Source organism: Neohortaea acidophila (genome assembly GCF_010093505.1).
Source record: "Neohortaea acidophila strain CBS 113389 unplaced genomic scaffold BDY17scaffold_5, whole genome shotgun sequence".
Taxonomy (NCBI): domain Eukaryota; kingdom Fungi; phylum Ascomycota; class Dothideomycetes; order Mycosphaerellales; family Teratosphaeriaceae; genus Neohortaea; species Neohortaea acidophila.
The window spans coordinates 140,434-160,381 of NW_022985514.1; the positions used below are offsets into that span (position 1 = coordinate 140,434).

The window sequence follows — 19,948 nt, forward strand, 5'->3', positions numbered from 1 at the left end:
AACATGGCGATCCCAGGATTGCTCGACTCAATGGGGTCCAACCAGTACATCGGTTTCCACCACCACGAGCACGACATCGACGACGACTACGACGTAAGAAAGGTCTGAACACATATGATAGACCCGTACTGACTGATCTTGATGACTAGGACCTCGACGTCCACGACTAGTGTCACCACGGCGGCACCTACTAGCACCCCGACGACTGGTAAGTCTTTCCCCCTACTCACTTAACGTCACAAGTCTGGATAGCTCATCGGGACCGTGCAGTCACCACTACTGAGACGTAAGCTCTGATATTGCACGCGATCTCTGCATGTGCATGGCGCGCTGACCAAGAGGAACAGCTCCTATGTGACGCAATGGGGCCCTCCCAGGACGACCACGTGGTGGAAGAGTGAGTACCCTCCAAATCCGCTGCATTGTAAATCAAAGACATTGACACATTGCCAAAGCCCACACCGACCCTCACTGCAAGAGAGAAGCCTTCCCCGAGCCGACGGCACTCGCCAAACCCGCCATCCTCGGCCGACGCGGCCAATGGCCTCAAAACGTCTACTGCCACGAGTGAGTGACGTCCTCTCATCCCTTGCTGACCCTCCTTACCATGCTGACCTCGCGTACGCAGACACTGGACGTACTGCGAATGCGAGACGACGACCACGACCGCCCCGTACGGCCACCCGACTCAGCCGCACCAGCCCACCGTCACGAAGACCACGTGGTGGGATCAGACGACTACCACTTGGAAGTGGACCACTCAGACCCAAACTACGACGGTGTGCGGCTAGGCGACACGCTTTCCGTGCTTGAGTTGCTTGTCGATCTGCTGCGTCGGGAGTGACTTATTCACACTGAGTCAGAAGTGAACGGGGGTGGGATGGCAGAATCACACTCTTTTCCGCGTTAAGGGAGGTATTGGAAAGAGCGGCCAAGTTGGGCCGTGTCTGTAGTGTACGTACACATTTAGTTGTCTTCATCATAATACTGTCTTACCTCCGTAATCAGCCGTCGTGCTGCATGGTCGTTGTGACGATGTAGGTGAAATTGGACTGCGTTTCCCCACACCGCCAAGACATGAAGTCGGCGCGCGTCGTGCTGCCTGTAAATCTCCGCCGCCTTTCCTGCGTCGAATCCATCTTTCAGTCCATCAGGTCAGCGCTACTGCATCACGCCGGTGCTCTCCTGAGGAACTTCACCCTGTCCGGTTTCCAGCCGCAGCAAACTACTAGCCGTGATGGCTGACAATGCACTCCTCAGGCTTCGAGGAGTCGCCCGTTGGGCACGGATGCTGTCTCGAGGTCTAGACTACGATTCGCTCGTGCCATCCACCAGGTCGACACTGTCCTACACACCCAGTGCACTCAAGGCTTTTGTGCGATGATTAAACTCCGGCAACGCGTCGCCCAGAAAGCAGATAGACGAGGAATTCTCCTTGGCCCCTCTTGGCTTTCGCGTGGATAAGCCTCGCCGTTGGACTCCTCTTTCGCTCGACCGTCATGCGTCTATTGCCCGTGCGCAGTCGTAGACGGCTCGCATGGTGGCGACATCGGATGGCCGAATACGATGGGCCATTTGTCCGATATCGTACTGCAAGTGGAGACGATGACATGTCCGAAAAGAAACCACTCTGCGCGCCACAAGGTCAGGCACGATTGCATGGCAGAATCAGATATCGATAGCTTCGCGTGCGTTTGGTGGCCGACAGTCTGCTTGCCTTCTACAATTTTCCACGTTGCATCTGAAAGAGACACTTTGGTTGAACACGTTATGCATCTGCATAGGGTCTATTCATGCTCAGATGTTCACTTGCAGTTGTTGCTGTGTCCATGTCAGCCTTATCGGCAAACCTTGCCCTTCTAGCCTTGCAGCTCAAAACGGTTTGGTGCCTGAAACTCTAAATTTATCTGCAGCTCCTCCACATCGGGCGAGGAATTGTTGAACTGCAAGCAATGCCATCGCGTTATTAGGAACCTCGCCTTGTCTCATCTTTCCCACGCTTTATCTCTGCAGTTCTCTTGGAACACTCACCAAGACCACTCCCGAAGCAGCCTCAAAGATGGTCGTCGGCTCGGTGCTCGTGACAGGGTACGCACCATCCCCCGACAAGATGCAGCTATCCGCATCCACACACCTCAATGTCTAACCACCTCGCAGCGGCACAGGCTACATCGGCTCCTTCACCGCCCTCGCCCTCCTCGAAGCAGACTACAAAGTCGTCATCGTCGACAACCTCTACAACTCGTCGCAAGAAGTGCTGCGCCGCATCGAGCTGATCAGCGGCAAGAAAGCGCATTACCACACCTGCGACATCACCGACGAGGCGGCGCTGGATGCCGTCTTCGCCGCACACCCCGACATCGACAATGTCATCCATTTCGCCGCGCTAAAAGCTGTGGGAGAGAGCGGGGAGCGGCCGCTGGACTACTACAATGTGAACGTGTTTGGGTCGCTGTGCCTGCTGCGCGCGATGAAGAAGCACCACGTCACCAATATCGTCTTCTCCAGCTCCGCTACGGTGTACGGCGATGCGACGCGCTTCCCCAACATGATTCCCATCCCTGAAGAGTGCCCGCTGGGCCCTACAAATCCGTACGGAAATACCAAGGTCACGGTGGAGATGATGATTACGGATCATGTGAATGCGGAGCGGGCGAACGCGAAGAAGGCGGGCAAGAGCGGGGAGGAGTTCAACGCGGCGTTGTTGCGGTACTTCAACCCGGCCGGCAGTCATCCGAGTGGCATCATGGGCGAAGATCCGCAGGGCGTGCCGTACAACTTGCTCCCGCTGCTTGCGCAGGTCGCGGTGGGGAAGCGGGAGAAGTTGCTTGTGTTTGGAGATGGTAGGTCGCAGAAAAGCTTCGGGGCGAACATGGGTTTATGCTAACATGGCACAGATTACGCGTCCAAGGACGGCACCGCCATCCGCGACTACATCCACATCCTCGACCTCGCTGCTGGCCACCTAATAGCCCTCAACTACCTTCGTGCCAATCACCCGGGTGTCCGTGCCTGGAACCTCGGGACAGGTAAAGGCAGCACGGTGTTCGAGATGGTGGCCGCCTTCAGCAAAGCCGTGGGACGAGATCTTCCCTACCAAGTCGTCGGGCGACGGGCGGGCGACGTGCTCGATTTGACTGCTAATCCGACTCGGGCGAACACCGAGCTAGGGTGGAAGGCACACCGGACGCTGGAAGATGCGTGTGCGGACTTGTGGCGGTGGACGGAGAACAATCCGCAGGGGTACAGGCAAGAGCCGCCGAAAGCGTTTCTGGAGGCTTTGGAGGGGCAGAGGAGGGGGTGATAATAAATGAGGGAGAGGGTGGAGACGAGACGAGGGTGAGAAAAGTCAATACAGTAGATTAGTGAACGCACGACCATTCAGCAACCATCAGTGGCAAGCAGGCTGAATGCGAGATTTGAGTGTGGGGAGGGAGGGGGAGGGTACCAAATACCACACTGCAGGGGCTCACGGGTGGCGAGACGGGTGCAGCGGCAAGTGAGTGCGATGGCCGCAGACCCGACTGCCGAAAAGCAAGCCTCCCGAAGCCCCCAAGCCCCCTACGCCTTTCAAGACGACGGGACGGGAGCGTGCTTGTTTCGAGTCTAGTCTGCCACCCTCCCCGGGGACACGGAGCTTGTAGTGGAGGCGAGCCGGAACAACCCACGCAGCAACAGCCCCTCGCGTATCTCGCGTGCACCCGCTCACCTCCACAAAGAAGGGCAAAACGACCCAATGAACAGCAACTTGCGTCATCTGTCAACCATGGTGGCAGGCGTGGTGGGCAAGAACCGGCTTTTCCGCAGCGAGTGGCCGCCATCGTAGGCGGCGGCGCCACGAGTTGTGTCGTGCATAACGAGCGAAAGCTTAAAAAGCGCCACGAAATATCCCGCGCTCGTTACAACGACCGAGGGTGGGGCATGGACGAACCAGTCGTTGTATAAAGGCTAGGGGCTACGCACGCAACCCGGTTGCTGATCCCTCTTCATCGCTCGTTTTCGCCTCGTTAACCTCCTCTACTCTCACTTGCTCATCACTACACACTCCGACAGGCTGATCATTTCTCTGCCAAGAAATACTCGATTCCACTTCAACTCACTTCATCTCACATATCCGCCACCATGAAGGTTACCATCATCGCCGTGGCCATGGCCGCCTGCGCCGTTGCCGCACCCATTGCCGAGAGACTCGAGGGCCTTGAACGCTACGCCGGCCACGAGGGCCACGAAAGCTACGCTCGGGATGCTGCACAGATGGAGGGCCGGGCCTACGCCGACCGCTTCGAGGGCAACGCTTACGCCGACCACATCGAGGGCCACGAGGCTTACGCACGGGACGCTGCACAGATGGAAGGCCGAGCCTACGCCGACCGCTTCGAGGGCAACGCGTATGCCGACCACATCGAGGGCCACGAGGCTTACGCACGGGACGCCGCACAGATGGAAGGCCGGGCCTACGCCGACCGCTTCGAGGGCAACGCTTATGCCGACCACATCGAGGGTCACGAGGCCTACGCTCGCGATGCTGCACAGATGGAAGGCCGAGCATACGCCGACCGCCTCGAGGGCAACGCTTACGCCGACCATATCGAGGGCCACGAGGCTTACGCACGGGACGCCGCACAGATGGAAGGCCGGGCCTACGCCGACCGCTTCGAGGGCAACGCTTACGCCGACCACATCGAGGGCCACGAAGCCTACGCTCGCGATGCTGCACAGATGGAGGGCCGAGCATACGCCGACCGCCTCGAGGGCCTTGAGCGGTACGCCGGCCACGAGGGTCACGAGGAGTACGCATGATGGAGAGGATTGTAAGCAAAATGATTTGAAAGGCTCTCTTGACTTGATAGAGATCGAGCGCAGGTAGACGAGACCAAGATGCATGCAAAATGAATTCCACTGCTTGAACGCCCCCATCTTTTCTGCCCGTCTCGCTTTCATTCCTTTTGTGCCGAGGCCGACCGACCAAAAGCATCTGTGTCATGTGTGCGTCTTGTTGCCCAGCCGTCCCGGAGGGGCCGGCCGCCGGCTACTCCTGCAGCACCCCACGAAATGAGCTGTTGATCCTGCGGTGGGGGTGGGGTAGTTTCTCAAGTGATCAACAAGCGCGTTGCGGACATTTGCATTGCGCAGTAGCTTGCCTCGTGGCAGTGGACAGTGCAGCAAACGGACGGGCATCTTGGCATGAGGAGTGAGAATCACGTGTGGGCCAAGAGGTGGGGCCGAGTGTTCGTGACTTTTGCGCTTACCTAAGACTTTCGGGTCTCAGTTCGAGAAGGCTTGAAGTGCATGTGCCTTATTACATCACACCCGCAGCTACAAGAATCTCTCTTGGCTCAAACACCGACCTCGCACTGTCCACGATGGCATCTCAAGCTCCCGTCGGCGATGCCAACATGACCGAGTGTCAAGCGCAGGGGCGCAAGCGAAAGCGCTTCATTCCTCTTGGTACGTGGAGCCTGCTCTCGTGTCTCGGTCACAGCTAACGGCCAGCAGAGAACAACCCCGAAGTCATGACGAAGCTCCTCCACAGACTCGGCCTCTCTCCCGGCCTCCAATTCCACGACGTCTGGAGCATCGACGACCCCGACCTCCTCGCCTTCGTTCCCCGACCGGCCTACGCCTTGCTTCTTGTCTTTCCCGTAAGCGATACCTACGAAAAGTTCAGGCACGAGGAGGACAAAGCGAAAGAAGTATACACCGGCTCAGGAGACGGCGAGGATGTGATATGGTACAAGCAGACAATAGGCAACGCGTGCGGACTGATTGGATTACTGCACGGCGTGAGCAACGGCCCCGCTCGATCACAAGTGCAACAGGGCAGCGATCTGGACACATTGATCCAAAAGGCCATCCCGCTCAAGCCTATGGATCGCGCAGAGTTGTTGGAAGATACCGACGCGCTGGAGAGCGCGCATCAAGAAGCTGCGTCCACGGGCGACACGGCCGCGCCGAATGCTGATGACTCCATCGACCTGCATTACGTGTGCTTTGTGAAGAGTGAGAAGACGGGGCACTTGTACGAGCTTGATGGCAGGCGGAAAGGGCCTCTGGATCGCGGGTCTTTGCAGCCGGACGAGGATGTCTTGAGTGATGCGGCGCTTGAGAAGGGGGTGCGAGCCTTCTTGAAGAGGGAGGAAGCGGCTGGCGGTGGGGAGTTGAGGTTTAGCCTGATCGTGTTGGCCGAGGGATTTGACTGAATATTCGTCCTTGCATGAGACGTCTATTGGCTCTTTTCGTGAGCATCTCGCCCCGGCAGAACTTTCCACAACAGACGACGACATTCAATCATGAGCAGCCGGAGCTGACCGGATTCGGATGACATTCCTGCACGGCTGCCGGCAGATGGAGTGGGTCTCGCGTCAAAACACCCCAAGCATCTACAACAGCAACGGTAAAACCTCCGAAATGCTTCGCTTATAGGGTAACCGACCTCGTTACCCCATCAGAGTTTATCGAAGACTCTGCTAGTAACTGTCAGCTGCCGTAATCGCCGTCAGCATCAACAAAAGCGCGCAAAAAAATTCTAGACCATGCGACCTTTCCTTCCACATTCCATCGATGCACAGCGGCACGTTGCGATGCCATTGCATCATCTCCCGGGACCGCAGACATGGGACAAATAGCGCTCTGAGCCTCACAATGACAAACTCCCTGGCATGAGTGAGGGACACTTCGCAACCCGCCGTCGCATGTTGTAGCGTTGTCAAACGCTCGCGGCCGCCAGCATGGACATTTTATCAACACCTCACGTTGGCCTCCGCAACTTCACCATCCATGCATCATCCGGGCTGGGCAGTAGCAAGGGTTTCGACCCATCGGACGTGCTCAACCCGACACAGCGCCATGTCCTGCAAATCCTTGCGACCGTCACCTCCAGTCTCAGTCTGGCTGCTGCACTCGTAGCGGCGTTTTGGTTTCTGATGATGCAGAGGAATTTCCGACGAGATCTGGTCTTGCTGCTCATCCTCGGCGGATCGTGGAAGAGCCTGTGGTTTGTCATTTTCTCGGGTGTGACCTTTGCCACTGGGCCAATTCACACCTCGGACACCATCTGTCAGGTCGGCGGGTATTGCTTACAGGCGGGATTCGAGGCGTGTGGTGCGTTGCTGCATCTATTGACTCTCTTTAATGCAGTCCAGCTAACGTCGTCACAGACATTGCCGTCTTCTTCATGAGCATGCACATGTACTACCAGATCTTTCCGCCGTCAAACTCCATGCTCGGCCACGACGGGCTCTACCGCATCCGCTACGTGGTCATTATCGCATACATCCTCTTCCCGAATCTGAGCGCAGCACTAGGATTCACGAGCAACACATCCGCTTATGTGGCTCAAGGTGCATGGTGCAGCCTGCCACTTCGACCGTTCTGGTACCGATTAGGTTTGTTCTGGGTCCCGAGGTACATCGTCTGGCTGTATATCGTCTTCGTCGCCATACGAATCTACCGATATGTTGGGTCGGAGTTCAAGGTGTTTGGCGGCGAGACGGCGAGCTCGCTCAGTTACGGACTAGGAGGCGAGTCTTCGGGCGACCGTGCTGCCCGAGTGGAGAAGGAGCTCACGTCGACGAGAAGACGATCTGATCCGGACGTCGCACCACTGGAAGAAGCAGGTCAGCCGGAACCTGTGAACGACATCACCTTGGCATTCAACCCATCACTGCCCCACGCCTTCCCGCCGGATGTTTTTGTGACGCCGCCACCAAGTCCAAGTCGTCGAGCGAACCAAGAATCTCCCCACCGCAGGAGTCCGACTCGCACTGCGACCCACGGGCCCGTATCCTCCACGTATCCAGCCTCAGCCTTGCGCAAAGAAAGTCACCCGGCCACAGTGACCGAGGACTTTGCAGCTCCCGACCCCAACCACCGACGCAGCTCCCTAGTGAGCTTCGCCTCGCAAAGATCGTCGGGGAGGGAATCCTTCGACGGCCCACCAGTCCTATCCCCAATCGTTGAAAGCGACGACCCCTTAGCACCAGCCGCACCAAAGCCCCGTTCCCGCCCAGCAACACACAACGCTATGCGCAACCGGCGCCGCGCCATCCAGCGCCAACTCCGCCTCCTCTTCATCTACCCGGTCGTCTACCTGCTCCTCTGGGTCATCCCCTTTGTCGTCAACATCATGAACTTCACCAATCGCTACGCGCAGCATCCCGTCTTCGCCCTGCAGGTGCTGCAAATCTTCACCCTAACGATAATGACCCTCGCGGACGTCGTCGTCTTTTCCTGGCGAGAACGGCCCTGGCGCCACATCCCAGGTGCGGACGGCACCTTCCTCGGCAGCTTCAAATGGTGGCAATACTGCTTCGACAAAAAGTGGGCGACGGGACGCCGCGCAAGTCGAGTCCCCAGCGCCATCCCGCGCGCAGCAAATAGCAGCGCAGCAACGACCAGCACAACCAACACGACCATCACCGACCCCGAAAAAGGCACCGCCCCCGCAGCAGCAGCAGCAGGCCTCCTGACCCCCCTCCGCTCCTCTCTACACCGCAAATCCTCCTCTTTCCGCAGTGTCAGTGCCCGCTCGCCTTCTTCTACCGCCGCTGCGTCCCTCGCTTCGCATCCGACGACGCCGCAGAAGAGAATTGTTTTCTCCGGCGGCCATTCGGATCGTAGGCTTTTGGAGGTTCAGCGGGCGCATGAGCGGTTGGCGCTCGAGAGGGCGGAGTATGAGGGGCGGTTGAGGGGAGTGAGGGAGGACCAGGATGGTGTGGAGGGGGAAGGGAGGGGGAGAGGGAGAGAGTGGTTCGACCGGCAGTATGGGGATTTATTTGCTGATAAGGACGAAGAGGAGGGAGCAGATGTGTAATAGAAGTCCGAAGCACGGCTGCGCTTGGCAAGGCTGAGCGTCGAAACGCGGCTTCGATTAAAACGGCCGAAATACGAAAATAGAGCATTATGATGTGCGGAAAGCGTTTTAATCATTTCTGGCCCCCACACTCTCGATACGCACCCCCACGCTGTCCTGCATGCATGGATTATCATGCATCTGGTCTGGCCAGAGCGGACTGGGAACGTACATGTCGCTAAGCCTTGTTTGGAGGGGGAGCTTCGACCAACCAGGTTGGCGCAAGTGCGGAGGGAGCTTGATTCGACTTCACCTGGCGCTTGCATCTTTTGACGTTTGAGCTACTCTTTCGGCGCTCATGCTGGGATTGAGGCCTCTTTGGAGATCTGGTCTTTTTGTCAGTCCTGTGCTGACGACATTCAACCAGCTTTATTCAAAGTCTCGCCCTCGCGGTGGTGTTCTTCCGGCAGCATGATGGACCCCATGACGGCCCTTGGGCTCGTCTCGAATGTCGTACAACTCGTGGGCTTCACCGCCAGCCTTCTCTCTGAGACCCGAGCATTCATCGCATCTTCCAGCGATGCTCTGCCGCGGAACGATTGGGTGGAAAGCCTGGCGCAGGACAACAACGCACTCGCCGAAGACCTTGAAGCTGCCATGAGTGTTTCTGGTGTGCCCAGCAAGACCGAAGCGGCAGTTCGAAGCCTTGCGAAGCGTTGTCAAGAGGAAGCTGCACTCTTGATTGCGCTGCTCGAGCCTCTCAAGGTCAAAGCTAGACCGGACGGATCGAAACCAATGCTCAAAGCTTTGGGAAAGGCTTTGCGCAGCAAGCTCAAGACGCATGAGATCGAAGCCAGCCAGAAGAGGCTTGAAAGCCTCGAGCGACAGCTTTGCGCTTTGCTGTTGCGCCATATTCAACAGACCCAAGCCGTTGAGTTTGAAGAGCTGAGAGATGCTGTGGAGCGAAAAGGCCGTGATTGTGTCCAGACGGTGCTTGCGTGCAAAAACGATCTTCTCGATATCATCGTGAGACTGGAAGCTCTTCAAACCACTGTTGAGCAAGGTTTCACCACCATGGACCAACGATTCCAGAGAATAGACCTGTCTTTCCAATCCGCCCAAGAAAGCAAGCTTGCACAGTCTATCGTTGACAGCCTGGCTTTTCCAGAGATGCAATCCCGGTACCAAGCTATCACAGACCATCATTCTCGAACCTTTGAGTGGATGTTTTCGGACACCGATAGTCAGTATCATAAGTGGCTGCATGCCCAAAGCTCCATTTTCTGGGTTTGTGGCGAAGCTGGCTCTGGCAAATCTACCCTCATGAGGTATTTGCGCGGGGAGTTTGAGAGCAGAGCCCTCCTCGAGACTTGGGCAGGGGATCGTCAGCTTATGCTTGCAGCTCACTATTTTTGGATCCCCGGCTCTCCTCTCCAAAAATCCCTGGAAGGCATGTTGCGGACCTTACTTCACCAGTTACTCAAAGATCAGAGTGACCTCCTCCCAACCGCGTGTCCAGCACGTTGGGCCCAGACGCAAGGATCAGCTCACATGATCAACGAACCATGGATATACGCCGAGCTTGTCGACGCCGTCGCGAATCTTGGAACGAGGGGAGATCTCGCCATCTGCTTCTTCATCGACGGTCTCGATGAGTGTGAGGAGCGCTCCCATCCAAAGTTGAATCAGCTTCTTCGACGACTGTCCAATCTGCCTCACGTCAAGATCTGTATGAGTTCTCGGCCCTGGACTGCCTTCAAACGCGAGTTCGAAGGCAATACGGAGACCATCCTGTTGCACGAGCTGAACTTGCGAGATATCTTCGAGTACGTTTGTGATCGACTCGCCGAAGCAAAACCGACCTTGTTTCCAAGAGCGATATATGACGACGAGCAATTCTCTGCCATTCTCAAGGACTTCAGGGACGGGATTTCCGCATATTCATTTGTACCTCCTTCTTTGGAAGCCTCCCCTACGAAGATTCTCATCTACACAACGGTTCTGAAGGCGCAAGGAGTCTTCCTCTGGGCTTCCATCGTCATGGACGGTATTTGCACTAGACTTGTGCACCAGTCCGCCACAGAAGTACTGCCGTACCTTGACGATTTTCCGCCGGACCTCGAGACCCATTTTGAGAGACAAATATTCTCCAGAATCGATGCTACGTACCGAAAGTCAGGGTACTCCGACACTGCCATGAATCTCATGCTCGCACTTCATCATGCATCGACCAATCGAAACGCGGTCCTTTTTTTGCATCTTCGTCAAGACATTGCCCAGAAAACGGGCGCGGTCAAAGATGAGAGATTTGCCGAATGCCTGAATATCCAATTCATCAACAGGGACGACTTTGCCAGAGACGTCGTAATATTGAAGAGCTATCTCGCAGAATGCTGCAAAGACTTACTCCATGTGGTTGAAGACGATAATTACATTTTTGCCCTCGACGAAGAACTTCACTGGAACGACTACGCCAAAGTTGACTTTCGACATAGGGCGGCATATGATTTTCTTACAACGGCCCACATGCAGGAAACCCTGCAAAAACATGTCCCTGCGCATTTCAATAGTCCCGGGTTCTGGCATCAATTCCACCTGGCCAGGCTCAAGAGGCTTCCAGAATTGCGGAATACGTGCTGGTATCTAGTCCTGGAAGCCAACAACTTGTTTGGCGACGACTTTTCAATCTTATATCCACAGAGCGGCCGGGTCGCGCAACAATGCGATGCTGCTCTAGACTTTTATTTTTCGACCCTTTGTCCCCACGGAAATCAATGCAGAGCATTTCGGGCTGATGACATGTGGTCGCTAGCGAGGCATTTTGCCACAGTTGGACGTTATTCATTCATAATGCGAGCCTTACGCCTGGAACCATCGATTTCTTGCTATATGGACGAGAACCTCTCAGAACAGTTCATAGTGCTCACATTAGCGTGTGGCCTGGATCCCTGGAAAGATGTTCTTGAAGTCCCTGGGATACCTTGGTCGATCTTTTCTGTCAATCTGGATTTCGTAAAGCTGATACTTGATTGTGGACTCAGCCCTCACTCGCTATTTATGAGGGAATCTTTGTGGCACCACCTGTTAAACGGATTTCAGCGTTCGCATGCTAGGGGGGCCGCCGATTTCGAAATCCGGTTTGACCTGTTCAAGGCCTTCATTCATCATGGTGCCGACTTGTGCCGGAGCTGTTGTGAAAGACTTCCCGCACTACTACCATCAAGATATCATGCGGAGCTGCACTTGCTGATAGAAGAGTATTCTCAGCCGGAGAAACAAAGGCGGATAGCCGATGCCAGATTAAAGCGTGTCGCAAACTATCCGGCGGTGTCGTTGGCATCCTCTGAATGGGCTGAAGTGTGTAAGCGAGGCTGGAGAACTGTCAACGACAGTCATGAGGATGTAGAAAGCGCTTTTCAGGTTCTCCTAGAACGAGCTAGGACAAGACGCGAGCATTCGCTGAAACATGCTCTACCAGAAGCAGAGCGCTGGTCAGGGCCTCCGCCGCTCCTTGACGAACGTGGCAAATGGAATCCAGAAAAAGATACTTCTGACGCGCGATCAGAACCAGCGGGCGAGGAAGAAGAGCCAGAGCGTTGGAGAGGGATACCAAAAAGACGTGCAAGCGCAGAATCCCGGCATGCGATCGAAAGGGCTTCAATAACGGTACGGTCTAACATGGAGGAACACGGTCGTGCGTTCGTCTGAAGCGGTTCGGACGGACAGTCAGGCCATCCCTTCCGACTCAAGCGCAATGACCCGTACGTCGTCAACTCGCAAAATGAAAAAAGACCTCTTACACCACCATCCTCATTCAAACCTCTTCTCGTAGTAAGCCTGGGGCTACACTCTGCAAAAGGGCTGAGGAACAGCGCGTCCGAACCAACTATATCACCGCCGAAGGAGCAGTCCCGACGAGTTTGAGACGACCATAGACGTCACTGCCCTCTTCACAGCATTGAGAAGGCGAGGAGAGTCTTTCTGCAATCTCTTTGATGCGTGTGAAAGTAGGAAGCTAGAAAGCACATGCCTCTATGCACAAGGGGGTATCTCAAACGCAAACATGACCCGCAGAACGCCGTAATACCCTTTTCCATCCCCATCGCCGATGCAATCGTACAAGACACGGTCCATCCTCGCTATGCAGCACACACACACTTAGTAGAAACTCGCGAGAACACAGATTCCGTTTTCTTCTCAGACCCCCGAATCCGGAATCGCTTTCTCCCCAATCATCCTTACGCGATACAAACAAGTAAACCGCCCACCCCAATTCGTACTCGCGCGCACAACAAAGTCCTCCACCCCAAACCCCAGCGCCTGCATATCGGCGAAAACAGGAATGACCTGCACATGATTCCCCTCGTGGACATCGTACTTGCCGCGCGCGACGCACACGTACCGGGCGTCAGGGCGGTTAGCGGGGTCGCACTCCGCGTCAGGGTAGCGACGGTGCTCGCGCACGAGTTTAGCGAGTTTGGCTGCGGTCTTTTTGCTCCCTGCTGAGGCCCAGAGTTCGATGTCTTTGGGGGCTGTTTTGATTGACAGCGTGCCTTCCATCGGCACGTGGTCGAGGATGAGTTTCTCGGGGAAGATTTTCTCGTTGGTGTAGATTCCGATGGAGATGGAGGGGTCGGTTTTGGACTTTGGCTTCGCGCACCAGCAGTCGCCTGCTTCGTTCCAGTGGGAGAGGGCGGCGGTGGGAGGGTGGGGTTTGGTGGTGAAGGGGCTGAATTGGTGGTAGACGTGGTGCAGCCAGTTGCGGGGCGGGTAGAAGGTTGTGGAGGTGTGGGCGGGGTTGATGCGGGCTTGGTTGCCGAGGGAGAACCAGTTGACGGAGCGCAGGGCTTGGTAGGTGTTGCGGACTTGGTTGGCTTTGATGAGCATTTGGAGTTGCTCGCTGACGTGGAAGGAGAGGGGGTTGGTTTGCAGCTCGTCTTGGGTGCTGCGGATTGCGAGGGCTTTGACTTCTGCCAGGTGGGTTTGCTGCATCGCGCGAAATTCGTCGCGGAAGTTGCTCGACATGTATGCGTTGTTCTCTTCGATTGCCTCGATGAAGGCGTCGCGGCTGACGACTTCTCTAGACTGAATAGCGCGGTCGAGCTGGAGAGAGATGAGCTGCTGGTTGAGATGCTCGATCTCACGTTCGTTGCCCTGGATATAAGATTGCCAAAGAGGAGTCATGTCGGTCTCGCCGGCCAGCTTCTCCTGCAATGCATTCCAGAACACTTCTGGAATTTCGTACCTGCCGTCGATCACGTGGACCACGACTTTGCTGGGCAGCGCCTGCTCGAGAACTCTCCAGGAATTCAAGGTAAGCCGCATGTCTCCTTCAAGCGCGCGCATATTTGCCTCTAGCTCCTCGATGCGCTGGAGGTAGTTGATGTTGATGGCGAACTGCTGTTCCGGGATATTGTGGTCTGGTAAAAGGTCGCTGAAGAGTTTGTCGTGCTTGAGCTGGTACCAGGCAGACTGCAACTTCGCCGATGGCTCGATGCCGAGGGAAGTTTTGACGCCGGAGAAGATGTAGTCACGGTAGGGGCTGATCGAAGAGGGCAACGGAGTCAAAGCGACCAGAAGGGTGAGGGTAATAAAGCCCGAGATCAGTAGAAGAAGATCCTTGAGTGCCGGATTAGCACTGCGTAAAAGTCTCGGGACATAGCGAGGAAGCGCTCGCGCAAATACTCGAAGACTGCTCGGCTGGGAGCGGCGAACAGGCTCGTGCCGGACGGGCTCCTCCTCCTCTTCCTCCTCCAGAATATCGTCATGATCGAACGGGCCATAATGAGCACCAGCATCAAGAGCAGTCGCAGTGCGATCCGCGAACGTCGCATCTCCGATGACGCTGCTAGCATCATCTCTGCGACCAGCACGCGGCGTTGCAGTCGGGAGACGGCGACGACGACCTTGCGGGCCCTCCATCAAAGGAGATGCATCGCCCAGCTCGCTGCCGCTGTCGTCGCCTCCCACCGACTCCTCGCGCGAGGTGGCAAAGGCGGAGGCGAAGTCCGTGGCGCTGCTGCGGACTTGGGAGCGGAGATTGGCTTTGCCAACGGCGCCGTAGGCGTGGCTTTGCTTGGCTGCGATGGCCGGGAGCGGGGCGGGGGTTTTCGATCTCGCGCGCGTGACGCGCGGAGTCGCCATGGTGGTTGATGTAAGGGTGGTGATGAGGTGGAGGCGGAGATGGCGGAGAAGTAGCAGATGGGCGAGAGGGAAGATGTTGATTAAGAAGGATCAGAGTAAGGCGGCAAGTCTTTAGTGAATGTTTTCCCAAGTTTGCGCTTTCGTGAGCGGTCAGAAGTCGTGAGACTCGTCGTCAAGTCCACGACAATGGGCACAATAGCAGGATCGTTGCCGGGTGAACTGGTGCATCTCACCCGCGAAAACGTAAGAGGAAAGAGCGAGGGACAAGAGAGTGAGGAATCAGCTGGATAGAAAAAGAGAGAAGGGCAGGCCGAGCAAGCAATGCGAGAACAACACGCACATTCCAACCCGCCTCGCATGTTGTTTATGCCGTGAGGTTCAAAGGCACGCGGCGGGCGGAAGCAAACACGCTTATGCAGCCTCCCGCAGAGCCGCACTAGCCGGATTGGGTATGCATCGCTCCCCACCCAATCGGAGCTCGAGGCAGAAAACGACCCGCCGGAGCTGAAGATATCGCGCGTAAGCTACCGGCATGCTTGCAAACACTCGGATTAGGGCATGGCCAGAAGTTAGTAAGGTGGGATGGCGGCGATCTCAGCTGTATAAGATCCAGGCGAGTTCGCTCTCCGTAGGTTTCTCATTCTTCTTCTCGTACGAGCGAAGCCAGGGTGGTCCAGCCATCTGCTTGTTCTCGAAATCAGACAACCACCTCTAGATGATTGCAAACTCTTAGACCTTCACAATGTCCCCTCATCAGGACGAAATCTCCATCGCCATCATAGGCGCGGGAATAACCTCCCTAGCCCTCGCCCACGGCCTGCTCCAACACCCGCACATCAAACTGCGAATCTACGAAGCGCGCCCCAAGCTAGGCGAAGACGGTACAGGCGTGGGAATCGGAGCGAATGGGCAAAACGCCCTATCGCTCATAAGTCCTCAGCTGCGGCAGAGCCTCGACGATGCCGGAGCGGTCAAGTGCGTGCCTTCGTTGCGGCTGATGCTCGCTGCGGGGTCGTATGCGGGGACGTTGGTGAAGGAGATGGATTATGATCCGCCGCAGGCGACGGTTGTGAGGTCGCGGTGGGTGTTTGAGATGGTGAAAGCTGTGCCGGAGGGGGTGGTTCAGACGGGCAAGCGGTTGGCGGGGATTGAGGAGGTGGCGAGTAGCGGGAAGGTGAGAATGACGTTTGAGGATGGTGGGGAGGAACTGGTTGATGGCCTGATTGGGTGCGATGGGATTAATTCTTACGTGCGGTCGTACGTGTTCCCGTCCGCGGAGGGGATTTGGTCGACGGGGTTCAACACGCGCATGATGATTCCCATTACGGAGGGGAGGGCGATTTTCGGGGATGAGTACTGCGCTAAGCAGGTGCAGACCGGCTGGGTGGGGGATGCCGGCTTCTGCATGACGGATTTCGAGGACGGCGGGGACTTGATGCAGGTGATTGCAGGCTTCCAAACCGATGAGCACATTCCCGAGCTGTTGGGGAAAGCATATGCGGAAGTGCCAAAGTCGCTCTTCCTCGACCCCCTCCAGAGCTGGGGTTGGATTGGTGAGCGGATCTCCGAGGTCATCCGGAGGCAGGAGAAGATGTTTGCTGGGGCTCGGAGGGTGTCGCCTATCGCAACGACATATGTTCGCGGCAAGGTGTGCGTATCAGGTGATGCTGCTCGCGCGTTCTCCCCGGCGAGAGGGGCCGGTGCTTCTGCGGGGATCGAAGACGCGCTGGCACTCTCTGCTCTGCTAGGAGAAGCCCGACGGCCCGCTGATGTGGGCAAGGCATTCGCTCTGTATGACAAGCTACGGCGACCAAGGAGGGACGAGGTTGCGGAGGCTTCGCTCGACGCGGGACGTATCATCACAGGCACCCACCCGGACGCTGGTACGGATTTGGAGAAGCTGCGGGCCAAGGTTGCGGACTGGAACGGCTTCATCTATCGGTATGATCTCAAGGGCTTGCAGCAGAGATGCAAGGAGTCGATGCGGGATGGAGTGACAACGTAGGTGCCTAGACTCGTTCGCAGCATAGACATTCGGTATAGACATTTCATTGCTGTCATGTGGTCTCCAAGTGTAATTGGGATTGCGGTAGAGTCCATATTTTAAGCGTGTTGTCCGGAGAAAGAATGTCCTCGTCCTCACTCGTGTCGCTGTCGGGGTTTGACAGCTGATCATGTTGGCTGGGATAGCCCGGTCGTGTTCCAGAGCAGGTGGCGAGAACCGCTCCTCCAGGATGCCATACGGTACTCGACACCGGGTCTTCGAGAAGTTTAGCAAACTCACATTCCCAGATTCGGCGAGACTGCTTACCATCATGTGCTTCCAACATGCAGTCACAAAGTTGCTCCCCCTCCACCAACCCGGGATTCCTCCACATCCGAATACGCCCATCCATTCCCCCAGCCCAAACTTCCACCCCATCAGCAGTCGACAGAATGTCCACGCCCAACCGCTGCGTCGTTTTCGCCCCTCGTCCACCCAACCACCCCACTCTCCGAAGCGAATGGCGCAAATCCCAGACTTGAATGCAATCACTCTGCCTCTCGGCGATGAGCAGATAAGTGCCGTCAGAAGTCCACTTCATCTGCGTGACGCCGTTTCCCTTGGCCACATCGACTTCTCCGGGCAACGGAGCGAGGGAGAAAGACGTCACAGCTTGTCCACCCATACCTTCGTGCTCGTAGATGGCGATTTCCCGCTGTGTCGTGCCCGCCGCTAGGTAGTGATCGATGCTGAGATCCAGTGCGCTGACGATTCCCCGGCAATGCTGCGCGCTCGATCTGCCCGGGAAACGCTTCTCCGCCCGACCAGGTGCCGTCCTGTGTTGTATGACGGGACCAGAGCCATCGGCTGAAGCGTCGAAGACGGAAATGCGATTGTCGCTGCCTGCGATGAAGCGTGTGCCGTCTGCAGTCCAGAGGAGGCTGTTGGGAGTGATGTACGCTTCGGTGGTGGCGTTGATGAGAGGATAGGTTGCGTGCACGACATCCGGGTGGAGGACGTTTGAAAGAGTGATGGGCAGGTCTTTTGAGGCGGAGAGGGCGACTGTGGTGGATAGGTCTTCGAGGCTGAATTTGGGGTAGACGGCGTAGCTTTGGATTGGGCTTGGTGAGTGGATTGTATTGATGGCTGAGAGGGTGTGTGGCTGTTTGGTTTCGTCTAGAAGATCGGATGGCAGGACAAAGGTGGTGAGGGTCTGGTTGCCGTTGTTGGTGATGATTGTTGTTCCGTCGTTGCTGAATTGAGCCTCGCGGAAGAAGCTGCTTGCATGCGGCTTGTGGAGGTGGTGGTCGGATTCGCGGACTCTTTCAATATCACCGACATCTCCTGATTCACCCTCATCGTACCCACCTCTCGTCCTCGCGATACACCTCGCATCCAACACACTCGACACTGACATGATCATTGTAGTGCAGATGTGTACAGACATCGCAGGAGACGTCGAGATTAGAATTCAAGCCTCGGCCAAAAGAAGGCTAGAGGCCGCCAGCATGGGCGTCGCCCAAAGCGGAAAAAAGTCCAAGCTTCTGCGACGCCGCGGCGACGGGAAAAATCTAGAAACACTCAAACTCCCAAACACCATCGCAACGACATCTCATCCACACCTCATCCACACGCGCAAACACCCATACCTCCATCTTCATCACCCCCATCTCCATTCACAATGGTCAGCACTCTCCATCATCGTACCCGCCCGTGCGCGCCCAGCTAACGAAAACCACAGGCAACGGCGCTCAAATCCATCCGCTCCATCGCCCCCCTCCTCGACCGCGTGCTGGTGCAGCGCATAAAAGCTGAGACGAAGACGGCCGGCGGCGTCCTGCTCCCCGAGACGGCGGTCAAGGAGCTGAACGAGGCGAAGGTGTTGGCTGTCGGCCCCGGGGCGCTGGACAAGGAGGGCAAGAGGATGCCGATGGGCGTGCAGACGGGGGACAAGGTGCTTATACCCATGGTATGTTGTTACGTTGGACGAGAGTTATGTTAGGGCGGGAATGCTGACACTTGGTGATAGTTCGGTGGAAGCCCGATCAAGGTTGGCGATGAGGAGTTTTCGCTTTTCAGGGATCATGAGTGAGTACTGCACCCAAGCTTTGAGGTGTTTGACCAGAGCTGACAGTATCTAGTATCCTCGCCAAGGTCAATGAGTAGAGCGAATCGCTAGCCGGCATCATCCACCCTGTAACAATAGCATAGATGGGCGCACCGCACGCATACCCATGGACAGCCGCAGCCCCATCTTGGCCGCGTTTGAGCGCTTAAAGCACCTTGTACTTGCATCCTCCATTTGTACCTAGAAGATTAGTGTCTGAATCCATCTCTACTCACTTTGTGAAGGTCTGAACGCTTGCCTACCGGGATTTGATGGAGAGGAGGAGTCGTCAGGTAAACATGTAAAGTGCAAAGCCACGATCCAAATTCAATCGTCTATCACCCTCAAATCTACGCTTTTCCTCCACACGTCTTGTCATCTTCTCCTGCACCCCACTGCCTCTCCCACGCACATCTCCGCTACTTGTTCTGACTCGACAACGCCTGCTCCCTCGCAAGCTGCTCCTCCGTCTTCTTGTTCCCATGCATAATCAGCTTGTTCAGAAAACTGCCCGGCTTCCCATGCGGCTGATCCGACTCTTCCGCCTTGTCCGCCTCTCGCTGCAAGTAGCCCGCCGTCTCATCGTCGATGTCTTCTGGGTCGTCGTAGGAGCTGAGGTCGGCTGGGAGCGACAGAGAGGGATTAGCTGGGTGGAGGAAGAGAGGGGAAGGGCTTGACAGGGGAAACACGTGTGTGACAGGGATCAGGGTGTGGGAAGGGAAGGGGGAGAAGAGAGCTTACGGTTCTTGTCGTGGATGGAGAGCTTGCGCTTGATCTTGTCGCGGAGATTCTGCATGTTGGCGGGTGGGGGAGTTGACGGTCGATTGCTGAGTTCAAAGACGATTTTCGGTAGCGAGTGACGAGGGTAGACTTTTCTGCCTTGACGTGAAGGACTCGCAGAAGCTTGGGGTGAAGTGGGCGG

At 56.4% G+C, this 19,948-nt stretch overlaps 11 protein-coding genes across 11 annotated transcripts; 8 read left to right on the forward strand and 3 right to left on the reverse strand.

The window, feature by feature from the left end:
• Positions 1–132: 132 nt before the first annotated feature.
• BDY17DRAFT_296505 (uncharacterized protein) lies at positions 133–1,018 on the forward strand. The gene is made up of 5 exons (XM_033733461.1): positions 133–208; positions 271–286; positions 348–558; positions 607–844; positions 963–1,018. The coding sequence occupies exons 1-4, from the start codon at positions 142–144 to the stop codon at positions 811–813; spliced, it is 501 nt and encodes a 166-aa protein (XP_033589503.1). The 5' UTR covers positions 133–141; the 3' UTR covers positions 814–844; positions 963–1,018.
• Positions 1,019–2,059: 1,041 nt separating this feature from the next.
• Positions 2,060–3,304, forward strand: BDY17DRAFT_323706 (UDP-glucose 4-epimerase; the record flags this gene model as incomplete). The annotated part of the gene is made up of 3 exons (XM_033737065.1): positions 2,060–2,088; positions 2,158–2,843; positions 2,898–3,304. The coding sequence occupies 3 exons, from the start codon at positions 2,060–2,062 to the stop codon at positions 3,302–3,304; spliced, it is 1,122 nt and encodes a 373-aa protein (XP_033589504.1).
• Positions 3,305–3,962: 658 nt separating this feature from the next.
• Positions 3,963–4,907, forward strand: BDY17DRAFT_345589 (uncharacterized protein). The gene has a single exon (XM_033738079.1). The coding sequence runs from the start codon at positions 4,123–4,125 to the stop codon at positions 4,798–4,800; it is 678 nt and encodes a 225-aa protein (XP_033589505.1). The 5' UTR covers positions 3,963–4,122; the 3' UTR covers positions 4,801–4,907.
• Positions 4,908–5,396: 489 nt separating this feature from the next.
• On the forward strand, positions 5,397–6,200 carry BDY17DRAFT_316546 (uncharacterized protein; the record flags this gene model as incomplete). The annotated part of the gene is made up of 2 exons (XM_033736019.1): positions 5,397–5,448; positions 5,497–6,200. The coding sequence occupies 2 exons, from the start codon at positions 5,397–5,399 to the stop codon at positions 6,198–6,200; spliced, it is 756 nt and encodes a 251-aa protein (XP_033589506.1).
• Positions 6,201–6,728: 528 nt separating this feature from the next.
• Positions 6,729–8,812, forward strand: BDY17DRAFT_323709 (G protein-coupled glucose receptor regulating Gpa2-domain-containing protein; the record flags this gene model as incomplete). The annotated part of the gene is made up of 2 exons (XM_033737066.1): positions 6,729–7,101; positions 7,158–8,812. The coding sequence occupies 2 exons, from the start codon at positions 6,729–6,731 to the stop codon at positions 8,810–8,812; spliced, it is 2,028 nt and encodes a 675-aa protein (XP_033589507.1).
• Positions 8,813–9,865: 1,053 nt separating this feature from the next.
• BDY17DRAFT_251114 (uncharacterized protein) lies at positions 9,866–10,963 on the forward strand (the record flags this gene model as incomplete). The annotated part of the gene is made up of 2 exons (XM_033731138.1): positions 9,866–10,621; positions 10,706–10,963. Coding segments are annotated over 2 exons (1,014 nt in total), but the record flags the coding sequence as incomplete, so codon positions are not given.
• Positions 10,964–12,988: 2,025 nt separating this feature from the next.
• BDY17DRAFT_250966 (uncharacterized protein) lies at positions 12,989–14,713 on the reverse strand (the record flags this gene model as incomplete). Its single annotated transcript, XM_033731124.1, has 1 exon — positions 12,989–14,713. The coding sequence occupies one exon, from the start codon at positions 14,711–14,713 to the stop codon at positions 12,989–12,991; it is 1,725 nt and encodes a 574-aa protein (XP_033589509.1).
• Positions 14,714–15,695: 982 nt separating this feature from the next.
• On the forward strand, positions 15,696–16,892 carry BDY17DRAFT_237471 (uncharacterized protein; the record flags this gene model as incomplete). Its single annotated transcript, XM_033730322.1, has 1 exon — positions 15,696–16,892. A coding segment is annotated over one exon (1,197 nt), but the record flags the coding sequence as incomplete, so codon positions are not given.
• Positions 16,893–17,280: 388 nt separating this feature from the next.
• BDY17DRAFT_240935 (WD40-repeat-containing domain protein) lies at positions 17,281–18,213 on the reverse strand (the record flags this gene model as incomplete). The annotated part of the gene is made up of 1 exon (XM_033730368.1): positions 17,281–18,213. A coding segment is annotated over one exon (933 nt), but the record flags the coding sequence as incomplete, so codon positions are not given.
• Positions 18,214–18,427: 214 nt separating this feature from the next.
• Positions 18,428–19,085, forward strand: BDY17DRAFT_323714 (chaperonin 10-like protein; the record flags this gene model as incomplete). Its single annotated transcript, XM_033737067.1, has 4 exons — positions 18,428–18,433; positions 18,661–18,888; positions 18,949–19,007; positions 19,061–19,085. The coding sequence occupies 4 exons, from the start codon at positions 18,428–18,430 to the stop codon at positions 19,083–19,085; spliced, it is 318 nt and encodes a 105-aa protein (XP_033589512.1).
• Positions 19,086–19,445: 360 nt separating this feature from the next.
• Positions 19,446–19,822, reverse strand: BDY17DRAFT_323715 (uncharacterized protein; the record flags this gene model as incomplete). Its single annotated transcript, XM_033737068.1, has 2 exons — positions 19,446–19,648; positions 19,768–19,822. The coding sequence occupies 2 exons, from the start codon at positions 19,820–19,822 to the stop codon at positions 19,446–19,448; spliced, it is 258 nt and encodes an 85-aa protein (XP_033589513.1).
• Positions 19,823–19,948: the final 126 nt, after the last annotated feature.

Excerpts from the sequence above, each read along its gene's own strand:
- BDY17DRAFT_296505 (XM_033733461.1), top strand. The coding sequence starts at position 142 with ATGACTAGGACCTCGACGTCCACGACTAGTGTCACCACGGCGGCACCT. Across the intron at positions 559-606 it reads CAATGGCCTCAAAACGTCTA|CATGCTGACCTCGCGTACGC; the intron begins CTGCCACGAGTG and ends GACCCTCCTTAC.
- BDY17DRAFT_345589 (XM_033738079.1), top strand. The coding sequence starts at position 4,123 with ATGAAGGTTACCATCATCGCCGTGGCCATGGCCGCCTGCGCCGTTGCC.